Here is a 25,085-nt window from a genome sequence, read left to right on the forward strand (position 1 = left end):
TATACACTTATTCTCATCTATTTTTTTCTATTCTAACATGTAATAATATACATATAAACTTCAAATCTGTATCCATAGAACAAATACAAAACGCATTTCATATGTAAAGACATTCTACTTTAAGAATAATATAAATTGGAATTTATTAAAAAATTACTTTGTACATGCTTTAGTATAAACACACAGTTAAAAATATTTTAACTTGGCTTCCAGTTGGGATTTGCGTGGATTAAAATTTTAATTGGGTTTCCTTCTTGAGTTTTAGCTGTATGGAATGCTTTAAGGGAATCCTCAATACGATAGTGATGAGTGATCAGAGGTTTGACGCTAATTTTTCCAGATGCCACCATGTCGATAGCCGTAGGATAGCTAAATTGAGTATAAGTAATTAGATTATAGAAATATTATCTTAAACAAAGAACTTACTCATTGCAATATCTAAATACGCCTCTAATATCAACTTCTCTGAAGATGGCGGCAGCTAGGGGCAATTTTTGTTCAAATTGACCCATTCCCACTAATACTACCACTCCTTTACTTTTTGTAACCTAAAATAAAGAGAATGATATATTATTATAATGACATAATGACTGTTTAACAAAGGTTTCTAATATTTAATTTACACACGTTCTAACATGTTCAGTATCAACCCGGAGGAGAATGAGCCTCACACTGGTGCTCCTAATGCTAGCAAGCGCATCCGCTCGGATGCAAGCACGCCTGAACCGAGCGCTAAGAAGCCTTGTAGGGAGGGCGCAAGAAGCTACGTGGAGGCCGCTGGGGAAATAAACCACCCAGAGAACAGCCTATCCACCGAGCAACTCTTGTTGTTGAAACGTGCCATTATGAAGGCCGTGGACGCAAGCACAGAGGAAGGACTACAGGTCTAAAGCTAAACCCTCTGGAGCCTCGGGGAAGCCTGGCAACTCGAGTGGGAACAAACCCACCCGGAAGGCAGGCGGAACAGATGAGTTTCCCACCAAAAGGGGACGTAGGCCCCCTGACGGTGAAAAGCTAAATTTGACTACTGCAGGGATGGCTGCAGCAGGCAAATGTATACAAATTAACCTGCAACATGCCAAGGCCACCTCTAACGTCCTTGGCAGAAGGTTCAAGAAGGAAGACGTGCATCTCGCCTTCATTCAAGAACCCTGGGTTAACTCAGGCCGCGTATGTGGCCTTGGGGACGCAGAGGGTAGGCTAATTACTGCCCCTGGAGTAACCAGACCTAGGGCATGCATTTTAGTAAAAAAGAGCGTGCACTCTTTTAACCTTTATAGGTTCTGCTGTCAGGATGTGGTGGCGGTACATATCAAGATCCCAGCGGGGAGAAGCGGAGGAGGAGTGGAGTTCATTGCCTGCTCAGCATATTTCCCGGGAAACAAGACAGCGGATTTACCTCCTCCAAAGAAAGTGACAGAACTAATCTCCTTCTGCAAGAGGAAAAACCTACAGCTGGTGATAGGATCGACGCCAACGGCGACAACGAGGCATGGGGAAGCACGGACACCAACTTCAGAGGTGAGTTAATTCTTAATTACTTAATAGGTGAAGGGTTAGTAGTTAATAACATAGGCTCCGAACCAACCTTTGTTACTTGTAACAGGAAAGAGGTTTTAGACATTACGGTCAGCTCTAATTATTTGATCAACAGGATATCCAATTGGAGGGTATCATCTGAGCCATCGTGCTCGGATCACAGACACATAAAGTTTGAAATAAGCGTAGGTGAAAGAACTCTCCTGCAATATAGGGATCCTAAGTGCACGGATTTGGAGGATACAACCGCTCACTCGTGCATCTGCTGGAACCCACAATTGCAAAAGTGAGAGATCGCGACGAGATCGAGATTGCAGCGGAGCAACTGCAATGTGCAATTATAACGGCTTATAGTGAAAACTGTCCACTTAAAACAAAGAAGGATAATAGGAAGTCCTCTTGGTGGAACAACAAACTGGACAAAAGAAGAAAAGAAGTGCTGCAGCTTTTTACCGCGCTAAAGTGTCAGGTAACTGGGAAACTTATCGTGCGACGTTGGCGGAGTACAATAAGGAAATAAGACGGGCGAAGAGAGAGTCCTGGAGAAGGTTCTGTGGGAGTCTGGTCGATCTACCTCAAAGCACCAGAATTCACAAGATTCTCTCAAAAGAACCAGTGAATGAGCTAGGGACGATACAGCGCCCCGACGGTAATTTCACAGAGTCCAGGAAAGAAACGCTACAGATTTTGGCCCAAAAACACTTCCCAGGCTGCTTGATACTAGGTGATGAAGAGCACCCCCCCCGATACTCATGCGTCGTAAAAACCGGCCCAAAAAAGAGGATTGGGAGATAGCGAAGAAAGTAATCACCTATAGGGAGACTAAAGGGGCGATCGAAAGTTTCGACCCATTCAAATCCCCAGGAGAGGACGGAGTGTTTCCGGCCTTATTGCAGAAGGCTGAGAACATTATCGTCCCTCGCTTATTAAGAATTTTTAGGGCAAGTCTGGCATGGTCACACCTGCCAGCTGACTGGACGAGAGCAAAGGTGGTATACATACCGAAAGTGGGGAAACAAAACCTACAACCTGGCTCATATCGACCAATAAGCCTTACATCATTTCTGCTGAAGACTCTGGAGAAGATATTGGATGGACACATTAGGGGGAGGATTCTTACGTCTAATCCCCTGAATGTCCGACAATATGCTTATCAACAGGGAAAATCAACAGAACTGGCCCTCAACAATTTGGTAGGGGAAATTAAGAGTACCTTTGATCGCAAAGAAATTGCGGTAGGGATATTCCTAGATATTGAGGGAGCATTCAACAATGTCACCCCTCAATCGCTCCTAGGCGCTGTGAAAGCACGAGGAGTCGAAGCTACCATAACTGAATGGATTGAGCAAATGCTCAAAAATCGAGTAGCAACGACCTCGCTCAGTGGTGAGTCCGTTAGGTTTGTTCCGGGCAGGGGATGCCCGCAAGGAGGAGTTCTCTCTCCTCTTCTGTGGACCCTGTTAGCGGACGACCTGATGGCAATCATCGATGCATACGAGGTTGAAGCACAGGCATATGCGGACGACCTGGTGATCCTAGTAAAAGGACACAAAGAGGAGGACATCTCCTCAAAAATACAGGAAATCCTAGATGCAATTCACGGCTGGTGCACACTGGAACAATTAAGTGTAAACCCACAGAAAACCGTGATCATACCATTCACCAGAAGAAGGAAAACAGACAAACTGAAACCGCCCATTCTTCTTGGTGAGACAATTCCGTTTGCGGAGGAAGTTAAGTATCTGGGATTAAACCTGGACAAAAAACTTAGCTGGACCTCTCATCTGGAAAAAACATCAAAAAAGGCTTGCTATGCTCTATGGGCATGCCGCCGAATTTGTGGTAGAAACTGGGGATTAAACCCCAAAAATATGTACTGGCTATACGTGACGGCCATCAGACCTATTATCACGTATGGTGCAGTTGCCTGGTGGCAGAAAGCCAACCAAATAACGGCAAAGAATAAATTGTCGAAACTACAACGACAAGCTGCTTAGCGACTGGTGCCTTCCATTCCACGCCGTCAAAAAGCTATGGAAACCCTACTCGATCTACCTCCTCTTCAAATTCTTTTTGAAAGAGAGAGGCGAGATGGAGCTACATATAGGTTTCTAAATATAGCACGAGGAAGCCAAGACAATTATGTTCATACAAAACCGGCTGTAGAAGAACTACAGTCGGATGAGATTATGGGAATGATCTCGGATCTTACACCACCAGTCCAACTCTTGACGCGCACCTACAACGTCCTGTTTCGAACAGGGACGAGTGGGATAAGCCGGGAACGATTATTACATGCGGAAATGTGTTGGTACACGGACGGATCCAAAAACGAAAAAGGATCTGGCGCAGGAATTTACTGCAGCAGTCCAAAGACTGAGATCTACCACAGTCTTGGAAAACACACCACGATCTTCCAAGCTATTCCAAGCTATCTATATGCTATTGAAACCTGTGTGCAACTGCTGGTAGAACAGCAATACACCGGGAAAACAATATGCATATTTTCGGATAATCAGAAAGCTGCGCTGAAAGCGCGAGGCAACAGAAAAGCACGTCTATGACGATTCCTCATTATGAAACTACTCAATATACTGGGAGATAGGAACAAAGTGTCGCTAATATGGATACCGGGACATGTCGGCCTAAGGGAAATGAACGTGCTGATTCCCTCGCCAAAATTGGTGCAGGCTCGCCATTCGTGGGCCCAGAACCGACGCCAGCGTTCCCAAAAATCTCGCAAGAGAGGCAGGCTCTGTGAATGGGTTAGGGGTGAGACATTCGAGACTGGAATGACAGTCCCGGAATGGAGCATGCCAAGAAAATCCTAGCAGGGCCATCCAAACATAGAACAGGAGAACTCCTAAGAAAGGCCGGTAGGAATGGAACGCGATGTACTCACTGCAGTGTACACGGGTCACTGCCAGCTGAGATCTCACCACAGAGGACGGGACTGGTGGAAGACGCCGAATGCCGACTCTGTATGGAAGATGATGAAACAATGAAGCACGTTATGTGTACCTGCCCGCTGAGAGCAGGACCAGGTTTGAATGTTTGGCAAACCCATACTGGACCTATCAGACCTTAGGAGACATATCGCCCTCAGACATAACGGCCTATATTAAGAGGCTGGGTCTTGAGGATGAACTTTGACGCTCTTGTAAATTAGAGCTTGTAGAAACTGAGCCACAATAGGCCCTCGCGGCCTCAGTGGAGGGTCCCCTATGGGACCCACTCTTAGTCAAATACAATACAATACAATACAACATGCTCAGTAAATAAAAAATATCTTTAATATAAAATTAATACAAATGTTCCAAATCTGCACCATAACAACTATAGTAAACGCCACGAATGTTTGGGAGTGATTCATCGCTTTATGAAGTTAGAATCGACACGCGCGCTATCATTTTTACATTAAAAACGTAAATTTGAAGAGCAGACGTAGGTTTTTAAAGGCCCGGTCTAATCATCTCCTGCGCTCCTCCTACTTATTCTAAAATGTTAGCGTGATTGACAAAGACGATACTATATCGCGTTTCTTTGATTGGTTCGTTTTTGTGCGTCAGTCCATTGGTGTGCTTGCAGCGCGACCAATGGGGCATCCCAGTTTATATTTATAACCAAATATATGTTTAAATCAACAGATAATATATATTGATTATTATATGACTTGAAACACCACGGCACTGGAATTAAGTTTTATGTGACCTTGAACAGATTAGTTCACATGGTAGCGACCGATGAGTCACTCCCAAACATTCGTGGCGTTTACTATAGCTTATTTTGATAGAAAATTTTAATAATATTTTAAATGAGTAACTTGCGGTAAAGTCTGATCTATCTAAACTAGCCAGGGAAGATTTTGACAGACGACATACAAAAAATTACAGAAAAGATAATTTAGTTGTGAATTAAAATGACAGACACAACTCTCACTGCCATGGTATCCTCTCGTTGAACAGATTGAACTTTTTGCCAACGTATTCATTATATTTAAATTGTTATTACCTATACTTTGTAAACTAAGATAGCATTATCAGAGAATCTCTGTTTTGAAGATCAAGTTTCATAATAGTTATTAATGAATTTAATGATACAAGTTCGATACGAACATCATAATGAAACGCATGTAACGTTAAGCCACGAGCCACGAGGCGTTAGCCGAGTGGCTTAGTTACACAAGTTTCATTAAAAAGTTCGTATCGAACGTGTATCATTCAAAATTTAATCTACGACGCGACACGAGGGACGATCCAAAGAGATTTGATTTAATTTAAAATATTAGAGGCATATTCATAAAAATTAAAATTCAAAATTATCAGGTGCCCATATACTATGATACTAATATGGGCAATATTAGACGACGCAACACAGAGCATACTCGATTTTTTGTGGGGTACAGAAATGGAAATAGTGCCACTAGTGCTATTATGAAAGCCATAATGACATCCAAATGACATTGTCGTAGATTAACTTATTAACCAATATATCAAATTAAATGGGTATTCTTTTTCACTAGCAATGTGATACATATTCGATACCAAATAAACTTTTAGTTACGTCATCGGTGCGAATATCAAATTCATTGTTGCCAACCATGTACATATTCCACGCCGGGCTGACTAACTGGAATTTAAATTTCCCGCTAGTGATTAGGATGATAGCTCTGCTGTAAAAAAATGTCAATTTGCCATATTAATCACGTGACTAAAAATTTATTTGGTATGATCTATATATAAATAACGCTAAATATTAGAGAAGAATTATTACCTTAAGTGCAATTCGGGTGTTTTGCTCAATTCCTGAACAATCAAATGTTTTGTTGGGTTCTTCCCCCAGAAGTGTCTTAATCTTTTCAACAATATCATCTTCTTGCCATCCTCTTTCAACTTTGATTGTATAATGTGCGCCCAATTCTTTGGCTTTTTGTAGTTTGATGTCCAAGATATCTGATAGAATAAAATAATTAAACATACATTTGGAAGATTTTAAGATATTATAAGTTTTAATAAGCTTTGTGTAGTAGCGACACAAATAGTTTAAACAAGAACATTTTAAAATTTCTGATTCTTGTCAGAAGATTGATTACCTGTAATGATAATTTTTGAAGCTCCCATGGCTTTTGCGGAAAGGAGTGTTACTAGTCCAATAGGTCCAGCTCCCAATATAAGAACTACGTCTCCAACTTGAACCTTTCCTCTCTTAGTTGCGTGAACACCAACTGAAAGAGGTTCCATAAGAGCACCGTCTTCCAAGTCCATATTTGGAGGCAATCTGAGGAAAAACAAATCAATATATACCAGGTGGTGGTGCATCGTCTTTGGAAATAGCAAATTCCATGCAAATTTGGAACTGTCCCAATATTGGATCCCCTATTCATTTTACAGGTAAGTCGTAAATAGGTTTCTAAAGTCTGCTTATGCTGAAAACACATGCCAAATTTGAACACTTTTGGACTAGCGGATTTTAAATAATTTATGAAAAACTGCATCTATTTTTAAATTTTTTAAATTAAAACTGAACAGGTAACAATGCAAAACCAGTCAAAAGTCAAATGTCATAATACAATATAAAGTGAGTCGTCAACCTATGATTTTATCTTTGTCATATGTAATTTGTTGTGTTGTCTACACTACTACGTTATAATAGCTACGCTTAGTGTCTCCGAAATGTATTTTTGTAATTTAAAACTGGTTCGAATGAGGCAAAAACCTAACGTTTAGAAAATACAATTTGACATTGACAAAATCATAGGATCACGACCTAAGGTCCGTTGGCATTTGCCTGGTTTTGCATTGTTACCTGTTCAGTTTTAATTTAAAAATAGATGCAATTTTTCTTAAATTACATAAAATCGGCTTGTCCAAAATTGTTCAAATTTGGCATTGTATGAGAGTGTATTCAGCATACACAGACCTTTGAAAAACATATTTACAACTACGGTGTAAAATTAACAGGGGAGCCAATATCTGGACAAATTCTGCATGCGATTTCAAATTTTCAAAATTTCAAGTTGAAAATTTGCATGCGATTTCATATGTTTCCAACGACGATGCCGATATAAGTTGTCCGCGGACTTAAAACTTGCTCAAAATATATTTTTTTCAAATATCTTACAATTATTTTAATTCTGAAATTAATCATGAACAATTTCTACGCATATACATATTTCTTATTATTCCTGGTGAATTATACATTATGATCGAAAAAAAACGGCGTCGAGTTGGCTTGGAAATGACGATCGATGACATTTCCCATATGTATTTACATATAAAATGACAGCGATCTTCATATCATAGACATCGCTGGCCCCGTTTTTTTTTTCGATCATACGGTAGTAACTTTATTTTCTACTATCTGTGGTGTAACTGATGTACAGGGTGGTCGAAATTGGTCTGTTTTAACAGAGAAAACGTATTTCCTGACTAGATAGATCAAAACCGTCATAGATGCCGTGGGCTCGATTTCTGAGACACGTTTAGTGGCGTAAACCGCCTGTTGATATTTTCACTGCCAACTGAGATACGGTCTTTTTGATTTTTTTACCATTTTAAAAATTGCCCATAACTTTTTTATTTTGCGGAATAATAAAATTCTGTAAAAACGTTCTTAAGGCACTTTTTTAAGCACAATCCAGTGGCGTAGTCAGTTTTTTTCTATGCTTGCTCTTTTCATCACAAATATTGAGAAATATAAATTTTTTAAAGGATATCATAGTTGGCTATGAACTTAAAAAAATGTTGACGTTTAACCCTTTTCAACGATCTAAAGTTATGTGTATTTATTTCTAAAAATGAAAGAAATATTACGTTTTTTATCTTTGTATCGAAGCGGGCTTTGATTTTGTATTGACCTATAGTTGCCTAATTATTTTTTATCACAATTTAATATTCAATATTATTATATATCTGCATAATTAAAGACTTTTGGAAAGGTAAATTAACATTCTATGTTAGTATTAGTAATTACAATTGAAATCGATACAATAAACAAAGAACAAGACTAAAAAAACGTATTTTTTGTGTGGCGAATATAGTTTTCTAAAAAAAATCATCAAATATGTTCAAACTGAGCACCTCCATGTTGAATACACAATAAACAATAAACATCTTTTGCGCACAGAGTTACAACGATTTGTTAGGCGAACTAGTGTAATAAGTCCAAAAGCTTGCCTAGTCATTTTCTGCAATTCTTCTCTCGTCCCAATGGTTCTTCCCTTATAGATAAGGTCTTTTAATTTGCCCCATAAAAAAGTTGAAATGAGTTAAATTACAGGACCTAGCAGGCCTAGATATGGGGGCCAAGATGTAACCCTGGCGTTTTAATTGTAAATGGTAATACTAATATAGAATGTTGATTTACTTTGACAAAAGCCTTTAATTATGCAGATAAATAATAATATAGAATTTTAAATTGTGATAAAAAATAATTAGGCAGCTATAGGTCAACACAAAATCAAAGCCCGCTTCGATACAAAGATAAAAAACGTAATATTTCTTTCATTTTTAGAAATGAATACACATAACTTTATATCGTTGGAAAGGGTTAAACGCCAGCATTTTTTTAAGTTCATAGCCAACTATGATTTCCATTTAAAAAAATGTATTTTTTATTATTTCTGACAAAAAAAGCATGTATAGAAAAAAACTGACTACGCCACTGGATTGTGCTTAAAAAAGTGCCTTAAGAACGTTATTACAGAATTTTATTATTCCGCGAAATACAAAAGTTATGGGCAATTTTCCAAATGGTAAAACATTAAAAAAGACCCCGTATCTCAGTCAGCAGTGAAAATATCAACAGGCAGTTTACGCCATTAGACGTGTCTCAGAAATAGAGCCCATGACATCTATGTCGGTTTTGCTCTATCTAGTCAGGAAATAGGTTTTCTCTGTTAAAACAGACCAATTTCGACCACCCTGTACATACATACACAAGGTGTCCCAGAAATAAGTGCAAGTATTTTAACTGGTAGTATACCCCAGAAATAAGCCTATGAGGTTTTTTTCGAGAAAACATTTTTTTGAAAATTCAGAATTTTTTGAAAATTTTTTTGGTATTTTTTTTTTAGTTTTTAGACAAAAACATAATTTCTTGATAATATAGCAACATAGGTGGTAGATTAAATTTACAAGAAAGAAAATCCAGAAAAGATCCAGTGGTTCTCAAAATTTGAGCAAAATAATTTTTGTTTGAAATTTTCAAAGTAAAATAACTCCGTTATTTTGGACTTATTTGAAAAACCATAAAGAGAAAATATGTTTCTTTTATCGAGATCTACCACCCCTTAAAATACACAACATAAAAATTTGTCTTATAGCCGTTCTATTTTTATTTTATGTGCGTATTTTAAAGAAAATATAAATCTATTTTAATATCAATGAATTTCGAATTCTTTAAGTATGCTGTCGATACGTATCATAAATAAAAAAAATCAATTTGCATTCATTCAACTTCAATTAATGAACCGAATCCGGTTGTCTAGTCAACAACAAACTAGTTTATTATTTCGGGCACAGCCAGATGGTCAATCAGTTTCTTAAATATAGATACAGCACATTTAAATTATTATTTGATTGTGGCCATTCGTTCCATGAAATTTTTGCTTTTGTGGTGTGATATGGAGTAGTGATAGTGCATATGTGTCTAAATTATCGTTTATTTTTATGATTTTAAATGAATTGCGTCGTTGCTTAAATTGGTGAAATACATTGCCAATTAAAATAAAAAATATCCTTTTTCAATGTGATTCAAAAGTGTGTTGGATTGTTGGATATAAAAAAATCGATACGTTATAGAAACTGTCTGAGACGTAATTGTGAAGATTTATAAAAGTTTCGAAATCTGAACTGAAACATTACTTGTAACAAAATCAGCTGCGTGAACATAGTATCTGGATAAGTTTCCATCATCTGGTGGTGTAGCACAGAAGAAGATATCAGCGCATAAGTTGTAGCTTCCAAGCTTACAATAATTACACACTCTACAAGGTACGCCAGGTTCAATAGCTACTTTGTCACCTGTAAAATAAATCATTATATTGTTACGGATTCCGTGGGTCCACTATTTAAACTCACGATAAAATACTTAACGAATTTATTCGTTTCACTCTGTACACACAACTTATACTATTTACAACACAACTTATGCAACTACTATTACTCTAACGGTATTTCGCGGTATTTTCTTTCAAACTTCAGACTATCTTCCAGACTTCAAACTTCAAACTTGCCCAACTGTCAAAGCGCGGGCCTTATATACCCCTGGCGGTTGTTTCTAGATTTTTTTCTAAAGGGAATTCTATAATTTTCTTTACTTTCTGGCGAATGCGCCAGGTTCCTCAATGCACGTTGCGATTTTTAGCAGTATGCAGTTATGCAACCAGTAATACACCTTGACATTGCCCCCTTTGCTCAAATTTGATCGTCCCGATCAAGGTTTCCCTATCTGGTTTCTCTTCAATCGATCCAGATGACTACTTTCATCTTACTTCTAGGGCTGCGTTGAATCCGGTACACAACATCATTTATCCTCTTGATGACTGTATAAGGACCTTCCCATGCTGGAGTTAACTTTGGGGACCTCCCTTTCTTGCGCTGTGGGTTATATAACCATACCATATCGTCCTGTTGAAATCCCGTAGAATTAGCTCTGAGGTCGTAACGAGCTTTCATCCGGTCACTGGCTAGCGTAATCTTACTTCTCACGGCCTTATGAATTCCCAATAACCTTTCCTTCAGTTCATCCGCGTAGTCCTCTACGTTCGTGGTGCTGTCGTCTGGTGATCCGAACACCAAGTCACAAGGCAACCGTAATTCTCGACCAAATAAAATCTTCGATGGTGAAAGTCCGGTGGTGTTGTGAACTGCACTTCTATATGCCATTAGGAATAGTGGTATATGCTGATCCCAATCTCTTTGATGTTCATCCACCATTTTCGAGAGATGTTCTTCAATGGTCTTATTGAATCTCTCGACCATCCCATCAGACTGCGGATGTAAAGCTGTTGTCCTAGTCTTGTGAATACCAAGCAGATCACACATCTTCTGGAACAGTCTTGACTCGAAGTTCCTTCCTTGGTCAGTGTGAAGCTCTAAAGGAATTCCAAATCTACTGAAGACATTATTGACTAATACTTCAGCTACAGTCGATGCTTCTTGGTTTGGAATGGCAAAAACTTCTGGCCATTTACTGAAATAATCCATCGCCACTAAAACGTACTTGTTGCCCTTGTGCGTTTCAGGGAATGGGCCTGCAATGTCAACAGCGATTCTTTCGAATGGCAGTCCAACGTTATATTGTTTCATTTTTCCCTAGATCGAGTGCTTGGTCCTTGACTGGCTGCATAAATTTTCATTGTCGACACCATTTCTTGACATCTTCGCAATAATCCACCCAGTAAAAACGATCTCTCAGCTTGCTCAAGGTCTTGTTTACCCCAAGATGGGCTCCAGTTTTACCACCGTGAATTTCTTCCAATACCTGGGTAACTTTCTTCCTTGGTACCAGTAACTGAGTTGTTACTGTCCTGCCATCCGCACTTTCCCACATGCGCTTTAACAATCCATTCTCAATAACCAGTGAATTCCACTGAGCCCAGAGAGCTTTGAAAACTAGCCCTCTGTCCGCAATATCCTGCCAGGTGGTCTCTCGCCGTTACCTTCCTTGAGCCGTAGTATTGCTCCGATGTCTGGATCTTCCATTTGATCTTTCCTCAATTGTGTCGTCGTCCACTGTTCATCGGTTCCAAGTTTAAAACTCCTTATCATGACAGTGCCTTCACGTTGTTCCGTTTTACAGCAGTGCTTACAATCGGTTTGACAGGGTCTTCTGGATAAACCGTCTGCGTTACCATGCATTTTTCCAGCACGATGTTGGATGGTAAAGTGATACTGTTGGAGCTTCTCGAGCCATCGTGCTATTTGACCTTCAGGTTGTTTCATCTCCATAAGCCACTTGAGAGCCGCATGATCTGTCCTAATTAAAAATTCTTGGCCGTACAGATATTTATGAAAATGATCAACTGCCTTCACAATTGCTAGCAGCTCCTTCCGGGTAACGCAGTAATTCCTTTCTGGTTTGGATAGAACTCGACTGTAATATTCTATCACTCGTTCTTCGCCATCTTGCACTTGTGATAGCACTGCACCTATGCCGATATTGCTGGCGTCGGTATCCAGGATATACCTCCCTTGTTGTTGCGGGTAGGCTAGAATAGGACTTGAACATAAAGCCGCCTTAAGTCTTCCAAAGGCTACATCACAATCGGTGTTCCATTCGTAGCCGACTTCATCACCTGTAAGTCTATGTAAGGGTGCAGCTATATTGGCAAATCCCTTGACAAATCTTCTGTAATAGGTGCATAAACCCAGAAAACTTCTAAGTTCATGTTTGTCGCGAGGTTTGAGCCAATCCTTGATTGAAGCGATTTTCTTCTGATCGGTGTAAATTCCGTCTGCCAGAAACTACATGACCCAAGAATTCCACTTGTCGCTGGAATAAGCTACACTTCTTCGGGTTCAAACAGGTGCGCATTCCTTATGCGGCCGAAGACTTCTTCTAAATTTCGCAAATGCTTCTCAAAAGTTCTTCCCATAACCAATACATCGTCGAGGCAAAACCAAGCACGTTTTCCAAGTTAATCCTCTTAACACCACCTCCATTGAGACGGATCGAAAGTGGCTGGAGCATTGCATAATCCAAGCGGCACTGACCTTGAATTGATATAGTCTGTTTCCTGTAGAAAAAGCCGTCTTTTCTTTGTCTTCCTCGTCTAGACCAACTTGCCGAGTATCCACTCTTTAGAGTCGAGGTGGAGAACCAGCACGAACCTGCCATAGTTGTTAATATTGTCATCTATACGTGGCAGTGGGTGGCTATCTTTCTTAGTGACGTCATTGAGCTTCCCTATAATCCACGCAGAATCGTGTACTACCATCTTTTCTTCGTCCACCAAAACAACAGGGAGATGACCATGGACTTGATGATTCTTCGATTACTCCAATCTTCTAACATCTTATCTACCATTGTCTCCATTTCTTGTTGTTTGGAAAGGGGCACCGTCTAGGACGTTGTCGAATCGGCTGAGCATGACCAGTATTAATCCGGTGCTTCACAAAATCCGTTCTTCCACTGTTGTTCTTCTCAAAATACTGCCATGCTTTAGGCAGGAACTGCTTGGCCTTCTGTTTCTCCTCAGGTGTTAGGTGATCCCATGGCTGTTCTAAATGTTTTAGTTTTCTTAAGGATTACCTTTTTGCTGCTAACAGCTGACGACACTTTATCACATCGGTGACACTTCTTACAGGTTCGCAGATGGCTATCTTGTCACCTTTTGGATCTTGACACAATTCGGGAAAACATTCGCAATTCTGATCGGTATATTCTTGTCAGTGTTCACCAATGACTTTCCTACCAAAAGTACCTATCTTGTTTGTTGTCGCTACTTTGTACCAGTCCAACACAGCACACAGCGATTTTTTCCGCTTTACCGAATACTGATCTTCTCGGTATTACCAGGTATCACCACAGTTTCCGCCTGATCTTACATCCATTCTTCCTGGTCCCTCGTCTGGAGATAACATAAACTCTTCATTTCCGATATTCAGGATATTTCTCTGGTGATCGAACGAAAATTCATGTTGACGAATCACATCCATGCCCAAGATGAAGTCATCTTCAATATCTGCCATCTAAAACGCTATGCTGGAACCCCAAATTTCCTAACTTCAGTTCGACGATAGCCTCTCCCCGTACAACGGCCATTTCCCCATAACTGTACGTAAACACACTCTTCTTCTCAGAGGCATCAGCTTCAATCCTTGCACTGAGTTAGCCCGCACCAACGATACCATAGCGCCAGTGTCCACTGTCATTCGGATTCCCTTTCCATTGACTTTCCCGTCGATCACCAAACTGTCAGCGGTTCTTCCTAGACTCTAATGGAAAAAATCCTTCTCCCCAGTCAATACTCGCCCCTTAGTATTGACTGATTTTAGTTTTCCTGGTGCCTACGTTCTCTGGATGGTGAACGGGATCGCATTTGAACGCGGCAATCCCGTTTGATGTGGCCATTCCTGCCACATCTATAGCACCTTATGTCCTGGGATCTTCTCTGGTTCTCTGTCTGCTTATTAGTAGCTCACATAGTTTGTCGAATTTTCTACACATCTCCTCCAAACTTCTGTGGGTACTCTCGGGCTGTTCCTCTACCGTTACCGATCTTATCTTCGGTCTAGGGATGGCGCTAAAAGCAGCTTCGATTTCCAGCGCCCTGACCAGTGCTTCGCTGCTGGTAGAAAATCGGGATATTTGCAGCACCCTCTGTAATTCGTTGTCCCTCAGTCCGCTGATAAAGCACTGAGCAGCGAGTTCCTTCCTAAATCCTTCCGGTGCTTCAGGATACGCTAGGTTAGTACCAGCCGACGTAAGTCTGCTTCAAATTCCTGCAGACTCTCTCGGACCTCTGCAGGCGTGTCTTGATCTGGGCCTGGTAAAGTTGGCGTCGATGTTGGTCGCCATATCTTCTGTCCAGTGCAGCGACCAAAGTTTGGTATTCCTGCTGTTGGGATGCAGGAATAGTTTACTAACAGTTCAGGGCAGGGCCTCGCAGCGCGATGACAAGTGCTGCTGCTTTCTCTTGGTCAGTCCATCCATTGGCAGCAGCCGCTGCTTCAAACTGGCGGTGGTACATCGTCCAGGTGGTTTGTCCATCGTAGGTCGGGGCCTTGAGGTTCGCAGTTCCATGAACGCCAGGTGTCGCTACTTGTACCTTGGTCTTCTGTAGGTCCATCTCTAATTTTTCCATTTTCTGCTGAAGGCGTTCCTCAAGATCTTCTGCGGCTTCTTGAAGGTGAATGCCTTGCCTTTTCCAGTTCTTCAAAGTTCTTCTTAAAACGGTTTTGATCTTCTAATTTTTCTTTCTGGCGACGCACTTCAAATCTTCAACAATTTTTCTCCAACCGTTCTTGTCTAATTTCTTGATTTTCTAAAATTTTCTGAATATGGTCCTGTTCTTCTTGTCTTTCTTTTTGACGTCGCTCCTACAAACGAATTTCTAGATTTCCCTAATATTTTCTTTCCAAACCAAACTTCAGTTCGACGATAGCCTCTCCCCATTACAACTGTGCCATTTCCCCGTAACTGTACGTAAACCCACTCTTCTTCTCAGAGGCACCAGCTTCAATCCTTGCACTGAGTTAGCCCGCACCAACGATACCATAGCGCCAGTGTCCACTGTCATTTCAGTTCCCTTTCCATTGGGCTTTCCGTCGATCATCAAACTGTCAGCGGTTCTTCCTAGACTTCTAATGGAAAAAATCCTGGGGGCTCAGTTCTTCCCAGTCAATACTCGCCTTAGTATTGACTGATTTTAGTTTTCCTGGTGCCTACGTTCTCTGGATGGTGAACGGGATCGCATTTGAACGCGGCAATCCCGTTTAATGTGGCCATTCCTGCCGCATCTAAAGCACCTTATGTCCTGGGATCTTCTCTGGTTCTCTGTCTGGGTGTTGTTGACTCCCTTGTTTATTAGTAGCACACATAGTTTGTCGAATTTTCTACACATCTCCTCCAAACTTCTGTGGGTACTCTCGGGCTGTTCCTCTACCGTTACCGATCTTATCTTCGCTCTAGGGATGGCGCTAAAAGCAGCTTCGATTTCCAGCGCCCTGACCAGTGCTTCGCTGCTGGTAGAAAATCGAGATATTTGCAGCGCCCTCTGTAATTCGTTGTCCCTCAGTCCGCTGATAAAGCACTGAGCAGCGAGTTCCTCCCTAAATCCTTCCGGTGCTTCAGGATACGGTAGGTGTACCAGCCGACGTAAGTCTGCTTCAAATTCCTGCAGACTCTCTCCGGACCTCTGCAGGCGTGACTTGATCTGGGCCTGGTAAAGTTGGCGTCGATTTTGGTCGCCATATCTTCTGTCCAGTGCAGCGACCAAAGTTGGTATTCCTGCTGTTGGGCTGCAGGAATAGTTTGCAACAGTTCCAGGGCAGGGCCACGCAGCGCGATGACAAGTGCTGCTGCTTTCTCTTGGTTAGTCCATCCATTGGCAGCAGCTGCTGCTTCAAACTGGCGGTGGTACATCGTCCATGTCGTTTGTCCATCGTAGGTCGGAGCCTTAAGGTTTGCAGTTCCCGGAACGCCAGGTGTCCTTACTTGTACCTTGGTCTTCTGTAGGTCCATCTCCAACCTTTCTATCTTCTGCTGAAGGCGCTCCTCCAGATCTTCTACGGCTTCTTGAAGGTGAATCTTGCCTTGCCTTTTCCAGTTCTTCAAAGTTCTTCTTAAAACGGTTTTGATCTTCTAAATTTTTCTTTCTGGCGACGCACTTCTAAATCTTCAACAATTTTCTCCAACCGTTCTTGTCTAATTTCTTGATTTTCTAAAATTTTCTGAATATGGTCCTGTTCTTCTTGTCTTTCTTTTTGACGTCGCTCCACAAACAAATTTCTAGATTTCTAATATTTTCTTTCCAAACCAAACTTCAGTTCGACGATAGCCTCTCCCGTACAGGCCATTTCCCCGTAACTGTACGTAAAACACACTCTTCTTCTCAGAGGCACCAGCTTCAATCCCCTTGCACTGAGTTAGCCCGCACCAACGATACCATAGCGCCAGTGTCCACTGTCATTCGGATTCCCCTTTCCATTGACTTTCCCGTCGATCATCAAACTGTCAGCGGTTCTTCCCTAGACTTCTAATGGAAAAATCCTGGGGCTCTCTGTTCTCCCCAGTCAATACTCGCCCTTATAGTATTGACTGATTTTTTAATTTTCCTGGTGCCTACGTTCTCTGGATGGTGAACGGATCGCATTTGAACGCGGCAATCCTGTTTGATGTGGCCATTCCTGCCACATCTATAGCACCTATGTCCTGGGATCTTCTCTGGTTCTCTGTCTGGTTATTGTTGACTCCCTTGCTTTATTAGTAGCTCACATAGTTGTCAGATTTTCTACACATCTCCTCCAAACTTCTGTGGGTACTCTCGGGCTGTTCCTCTACCGTTACCGATCTTATCTTCGGTCTAGGGATGGCGCTAAAGCAGCTTCGATTTCCAGCGCCTGACCAGTGCTTCTGCTGGTGAAAATCGGGATATTTGCAGCGCCCTCTGTAATTCGTTGTCCCTCAGTCCGCTGATAAAGCACTGAGCAACGAGTTCCTCCTAAATCCTTCCGGTGCTTCAGGGATACGCTAGGTGTACCAGCCGACGTAAAGTCTGCTTCAAATTCCTGCAGACTCTCCTCCGGACCTCTGCAGGCGTGTCTTGATCTGGGCCTGGTAAAGTTGGCGTCGATGTTGGTCGCCATATCTTCTGTCAGTGCAGCGACCAAAGTTTTTGGTATTCTGCTGTTGGGATGCAGGGAATGGTTTGCAACAGTTCCAGGGCAGGGGCCTCGCAGCGCGATGACAAGTGCTGCTGCTTTCTCTTGGTCAGTCCATCCATTGGCGGCAGCCGCTGCTTCAAACTGGCGGTGGTACATCGTCCAGGTGGTTTGTCCATCGTAGGTCGGGGCCTTGAGGTTCGCAGTTCCATGAACGCCAGGTGTCCTTACTTGTACCTTGGTCTTCTGTAGGTCCATCTCTAATTTTTCCATTTTCTGCTGAAGGCGTTCCTCAAGATCTTCTACGGCTTCTTGAAGGTGAATGCCTTGCCTTTTTTCCAGTTCTTCAAAGTTCTTCTTAAAACGGTTTTGATCTTCTAATTTTTCTTTCTGGCGACGCACTTCTAAATCTTCAACAATTTTCTCCAACCGTTCTTGTCTAATTTCTTGATTTTCTAAAATTTTCTGAATATGGTCCTGTTCTTCTTGTCTTTCTTTTTGACGTCGCTCCTACAAACGAATTTCTAGATTTCCTAATATTTTCTTTCCAAACCAAACTTCAGTTCGACGATAGCCTCTCCCCGTACAACGGCCATTTCCCCCGTAACTGTACGTAAACACACTCTTCTTCTCAGAGGCACCAGCTTCAATCCTTGCACTGAGTTAGCCCGCACCAACGATACCATAGCGCCAGTGTCCACTGTCATTCGGATTCCCTTTCCATTGACTTTCCCGTCGATCATCAAACTGTCAGCGGTTCTTCCTAGACTTCTAATGGAAAAAATCCTGGGGCTCTATTCTCCCCAGTCAATACTCGCCCCTTAGTATTGACTGATTTTAGTTTTCCTGGTGCCTACGTTCTCTGGATGGTGAACGGGATCGCATTTGAACGCGGCAATCCTGTTTGATGTGGCCATTCCTGCCACATCTATAGCACCTTATGTCCTGGGATCTTCTCTGGTTCTCTGTCTGGTTATTGTTGACTCCCTTGCTTATTAGTAGCTCACATAGTTTGTCGAATTTTCTACACATCTCCTCCAAACTTCTGTGGGTACTCTCGGGCTGTTCCTCTACGTTACCGATCTTATCTTCGGTCTAGGGATGGCGCTAAAAGCAGCTTCGATTTCCAGCGCCCTGACGAGTGCTTCGCTGCTGGTAGAAAATCGGGATATTTGCAGCGCCCTCTGTAATTCGTTGTCCCTCAGTCCGCTGATAAAGCACTGAGCAGCGAGTTCCTCCATAAATCCTTCCGGTGCTTCAGGATACGCTAGGTGTACCAGCCGACGTAAGTCTGCTTCGAATTCCTGCAGACTCTCTCCGGACCTCTGCAGGCGTGTCTTGATCTGGGCCTGGTAAAGTTGGCGTCGATGTTGGTCGCCATATCTTCTGTCCAGTGCAGCGACCAAAGTTTGATATTCCTGCTGTTGGGCTGCAGGAATAGTTTGCAGGAGTTCCAGGGCAGAGCCACGCAGCGCGATGACAAGTGCCGCTGCTTTCTCCTGGTCAGTCCATCCATTGGCAGCAGCCGCTGCTTCAAACTGGCGGTGGTACATCGTCCAGGTGGTTTGTCCATCGTAGGTCGGGGCCTTGAGGTTCGCAGTTCCATGAACGCCAGGTGTCTTTACTTGTACCTTGGTCTTCTGTAGGTCCATCTCTAATTTTTCCATTTTCTGCTGAAGGCGTTCCTCAAGATCTTCTACGGCTTCTTGAAGGTGGATGTCTTGCCTTTTTTTCAGTTCTTCAAAGTTCTTCTTAAATCGGTTTTGATCTTCTAATTTTTCTTTCTGGCGACGCACTTCTAAATCTTCAACAATTTTCTCCAACCGTTCTTGTCCCTAATTTCTTGATTTTCTAAAATTTTCTCTGAATATGGTCCTGTTCTTCTTGTCTTTCTTTTTTGACGTCGCTCCTCCAAACGAATTTCTAGATTTCCTAATATTTTCTCAAACCGGTCCTGTTCTTCTTGTTTTATCTTTCTGGCGACGCACTTCTAGATTTTCTAAATTTTCTCCAACCGTTCTTGTCTAATTTCTTGATTCTCCATAAGCATTTTCTGTAGTCGGTCTTGTTCTTCTTGACGTCGTAGTTTTCCTCTTCTTTTTCTCTTTCCAATCGGGCTCGTTCCTCTTCTCGTTCTTTACGGAGTCTTTCTTGTTCTTCTGCCTTCTCTCTTCTCATATTCTCCATAAAATCGCCCAATAATTTGCTTACTTCCTCCATTTTCTTCGCTTGCTCCCTTGTACCAACCATAAAAATACTCCAATTCGGTCTAAAAATCTTCCAATCCACTTAATTTCTTCTTAAAATACTCTTGAATCGCACTTCCGACACCAATTGTTACGGATTCCGTGGGTCCACTTTTTAAACTCACGATAAAATACTTAACGAACTTTATTCGTTTCACTCTGTACACACAACTTATACTATTTACAACACAACTTATGCAACTACTATTACTCTAACGGTATTTCGCGGTATTTTCAAACTTCAGACTATCTTCAGACTTCAAACTTCAAACTTGCCCAACTGTCAAAGCGCGGGCCTTATATACCCCCTGGCGGTTGTTTCTAGATTTTTCTAAAGAATTCTATAATTTTCTTTACTTTCTGGCGAATGCGCCAGGTTCCTCAATGCACGTTGCGATTTTTAGCAGTATGCAGTTATGCAACCAGTAATACACCTTGACAATATTATCGGTTAATTTTAAAATGATGAAGTCTAGACAGAGTGTTCAATAACTTTTGCCAACAAACATGTTCAAACTGTCTCATAATTTTTAATGTAGGGTAAGCTAGGTAGTTATTGGACAGTTAAAATTTTTTAAATTTTAAATTGTCACCGTACGATTATTTTTCAAGCTACAATAATCTGCCCGTGACAAATGTCATTACATATATGATATTTTTCCATAAAGACTTTTAAACAGTCCCAATATTATGTATATTATGGATATTTTAGTAATAGAAAAAAACATTGGGAGGTTGGACAAAAAGTTTAGTCATTGGACACACAATTTTCAGTTATTGGACAATCATGAAATGATGATACTAAGTTGATAAGAATTGAAATCTATTTTCGAAAACGTTTATTTACTCAAAATTATAATTGTTCGTCATTATCTGAGTTTATGCCGAAATTTGTCCAACTCTGTTCCACATAATTTCACTATTTTCGACTTTTTTCGTTATTTTCTCTTTAATCTCCATCTGATTTGATAATTTACGTTATTCAACACTTTCTAGCAAAACCCTCCGATTTTTTTCTAATGCTTCTCTTACAACGTCTGCTTCAAGATTCATAGAATTTTCATCTTACAATCTAATCATCTCATACTTTTTCGTGGTGAATTTCCTTTCGATCATCTATTTAATTTCTTCACTTTCTATTTCTAAATTTATATCTTTGTCAGTTTCTTCAGCCCTTTAACATGAATGCCACATAAACAAAACTTAAACCCTTTGCTGTTACATTCTCCTATTCTCCCTATTTTGCCTACTATTCTCCCTATTTTGTTTTCTTTGCATTTTTTTATTTTCTGTTTCCAATTTCAAAGGACGTTTCCTTTCAAAACTCTCTTGATATTTCCTTGACGTTATCGCAAATGAAACTCTTTCGATATGCATTTATTCTTTATAACTGGTGTTTCTTGTTCTTGTAAGTAAACAACAATGTTTTTAAAAGTAGATGGTAAACTATAGCAACTATTGGTATTTCTGTTCTTTTAAGACTCCATTTAAGTCCCCAAGACATCTTGTATAATCATAACTTTGGGTTCATTCTGCGCAGCTTCTGAAATCGAGTTCAGTAATAATTGATTATCAAATCAAATAATGTTGGTACTCCTTATCTCTGGTACTCCTACTTATTTTTTCTAGAAGTCGCTTGTATGGCAAAATAATTATCAGCAGACAAGTATTTCCTAGGAAATCCTTTTGACGCTGCCCCCTCTGTCAGATAATAAAAACATATAACACAAACATATAATAATGTTCAGCGTAGGTGGTAAGGCATTTACTTTACAAGATCAGATTCTGCTCTTAGGGAAAGGATTGAAATTTGTGAAAATTGTGTGACAATGGATTGCATTTTTGTGACCAGGATTTTTATCTTATCTTGAATTCCAGCGTTGAGTACACCGTAGATATTTGTCTCCCGTATTTCTATGACATGTGTTTATGTCAAAAATAATTGCAGACGGATTCCACATTATATTTCTTTTTCTTTCAAATTTTTAAAAACTAAGCACATAAAGAATCCCCATTAATTTAATTATAGGAAATGTCGTAATAAGTTATTGGACAGGCGTCCAATAACTGGTTATACTACAAATATTTACATATAAGTTAGATTGCATGAACCATTGAAAAAATCTCTAAGTTTCAACATGCAAACTGTGCATAACCTGTTAAAGGCAATTATTGGCATATTATTGGACAGTTGTCCAACCACTGAAAATAATCATATGTTAGTTTCAGTTATTGGACATCTCCATAAAACCTAATTTACCCTGAATTATATTTAGTTCAACTTTAAAAAGTACTGATTTATCGTAGACTAATACAATATTTATTTAGTGGATCTGTTCACTAAAATCTAAACACTACTTATGAAAAAATTCTTCCTAATTTTCTTAATGAATTCTTAAGAAACGAGTCTTATCCATGCAAAATTGAGACAAAAGGTTTTTTGAGACAAAACAGAAACGTGAAGTTTGTATATTATTATTTAATATTTAACAATTAAGCGCACATTAATCATAATATTTGAACGTATTTCTTCTTCTTCTCTTTCTCAGTCAAGTTTATTCATGCTAAGTGATCGCTAACCAATATCATCTATTGTCTTGTGGTTCCCCTTGGTCTCCATAATATGACTTTTTGGGGTCATCAGTCTGGATCTTGTCGCCACTTCAGGCTTGCCACTCTTTTCATAATATCTATTACTTTGTTTTTTTTTGCGTATATGGGTCTTTCGTATTTTGTCTCTCCTCATGACATCCTCTATGCATGATTCTCTCCATAGCCGACTCCAGTGCAACTCGTAGTTGTTCTGCTGTTTTCATATATTCACAACAACCTATTGTGAAACTTTTAGCAAAATTTTTTATTTATTTGTTGTCCAAAACTGTAGCCTTTCCATCAATTTTGAGATTTGACCTAACCAAAACATCTTTATTGTCGGAGAGGAAAATAACAGAGCAGTTAGGCAAAGCAGAGCCTATTCATTAAACAGCCTTCGCTATTTTTGAGTACCTACACGCATTTTGTTAACCTGCCGCGCAAATTCTCGTACAGGTGCAGGCAGTCAGAGCACCAGTCTCGATAGTTTTTATCGGGATCAATGGATCATTAGTGAAGCTCATTAATGATCATCAAAGGACTTGATACATAATATAAAATAAGTGAATAGCTAGGTAGGTACGCAAAATTTGATTCAAAAATTAACTAATTTTTAAATCGAAGTATGATTGAGTTTTTCAATTCAAATATTATGTTGGAATATCTTTTTTTTCGGATATCGCCGTTTGTCAAAAATTATACATTTCCTCTGTGCAATATAGAATTCTTCTAACCATACACCTAAGTTCAATTTTACTAGTAGGTAAGTTAGTGATTATTAGTCCCGTTTAGTGAAAGAATAACTTATGATCGAAAAAAATGTCAACATAAACCTACATATTTTTACTATTTTACTAAAAATCTTAGATATGTGCTTCAATTAAACTCTACCTAACGTAGAAGAAAAAATTAACCTTCTTAAGGCAACTGGTAGTAAGCACCATAAAGAAGAGTATGGATCAAGTGAATGACGTTTATGGCTTGACCTCGCCAAGATTATCATCGATTGTCATTTCCAAGCCGTCTTTGACGCCGTTTTTTTCTCGATCGTATGGTATTTTGAATAATTATTGTTGGTGTTGGAACTTTTGGTGTTACAACAGCAAAATAAAATAGTGCTCTATTTTGCCCAAGTATTTTAAAATAAGGTAAATTTTAGTTTTATTCGTTCGGTGTTCATTGACTTAGTTAACTTAAATGTTAGACTTACCAGGTTGAAGATGTTTGACGTTTTTTCCAACTTTGATAACTGTACCAGATGCTTCATGACCTAAAAGGAATAGTAGTAAAATATTAATAATTCTAACGAACAAGTAAGAATACAAAAAACTCCTTATTGTGATGTGATTTGTGGGTATATTAAGTAAAACAAATTAGGGTATATAAATTCAAATACATATAAAGAATATATATATGAGAAATAAACAAAAAAGATAAATAACAAAATCACCCAAAAACATTACGTCAACAACTATTTGATTACATTTCTACGCTAATTTTTATCTTATTTATTCCATCAAATATTTACTAATAAAATAATATTGAGAAATAAAAATTATACAGTATATGATAATTTAAAAAGGAATTTAAGTTAATTAATTATTATTAAATTATTAATATTTTGCCTTAAAGTATAACTCATAATATTTTATCCAAATTATTCCACAATAAATTATTTATTTTTTGATATCAGTAAAATTATTTGTCAAATATGTTTAGCTTTCGTTAATTTGCGCAATTTACAATATTATCACATTCAATTTGAACTTTCTTTACCTATTATCATGGGTTTCTCAACGACAAAGGGACCAATTCTTCCATTGACTAGAAAATGGACATCGGATCCACATATTCCAACCACTTCCATCTGTAGAAGTACCTCTGAAAAGAAAATAAATATATTAATAAATCAGTAATTAACTGAATTCAACCAATTATATACATTTGGATGGCTAACCTTGTGGTGTATCGGAACATGGGACATAGGAAATCCAATGTAAATTTTTAAAAAGTCAAATATTATCTCCCTAGATGATTTTATGCAAAAATTATTTTAGACTTTTTTGAAGAGTCGTGTTAAAGTGAACCTAAGTGTTTATCTAGTTCTAACATATACATATGAGATACGCGCAGGTTTATATTAATAGAATTGTGTGATACAGTGTTTACTAGTTGTATACCGTATGCACTCAAGATTCTAAAGAGTTTTTTGTAACGTAACAAATAATTATTAAAATGATGAAATCTGACGTCGGTATATGAGACATACAATGTATAAGTCAAATGTATATGTGATACTTCGTATCGTAGTTGTGCCTATAGTACACGCCTTGTAAAAATGTGACGTATACACATAATATAAATATCTATATAGACACTT

The 25,085-nt window shown here is 39.6% G+C and overlaps 1 protein-coding gene across 1 annotated transcript; it reads right to left on the reverse strand.

Moving 5' to 3' along the window:
* On the reverse strand, positions 1 to 24,586 carry LOC115876983 (sorbitol dehydrogenase-like). The gene is given in 8 exon segments (XM_030893041.1): positions 1 to 369; positions 427 to 548; positions 6,313 to 6,491; positions 6,632 to 6,816; positions 10,404 to 10,413; positions 10,416 to 10,562; positions 23,916 to 23,975; positions 24,482 to 24,586. Coding segments are annotated over 8 exon segments (966 nt in total). The 5' UTR covers positions 24,573 to 24,586; the 3' UTR covers positions 1 to 197.
* Positions 24,587 to 25,085: the final 499 nt, after the last annotated feature.

Source organism: Sitophilus oryzae, unplaced genomic scaffold (assembly GCF_002938485.1).
Source record: "Sitophilus oryzae breed Bouriz unplaced genomic scaffold, Soryzae_2.0 scaffold_1441_pilon_pilon, whole genome shotgun sequence".
Taxonomy (NCBI): Eukaryota; Metazoa; Arthropoda; class Insecta; order Coleoptera; family Curculionidae; genus Sitophilus; species Sitophilus oryzae.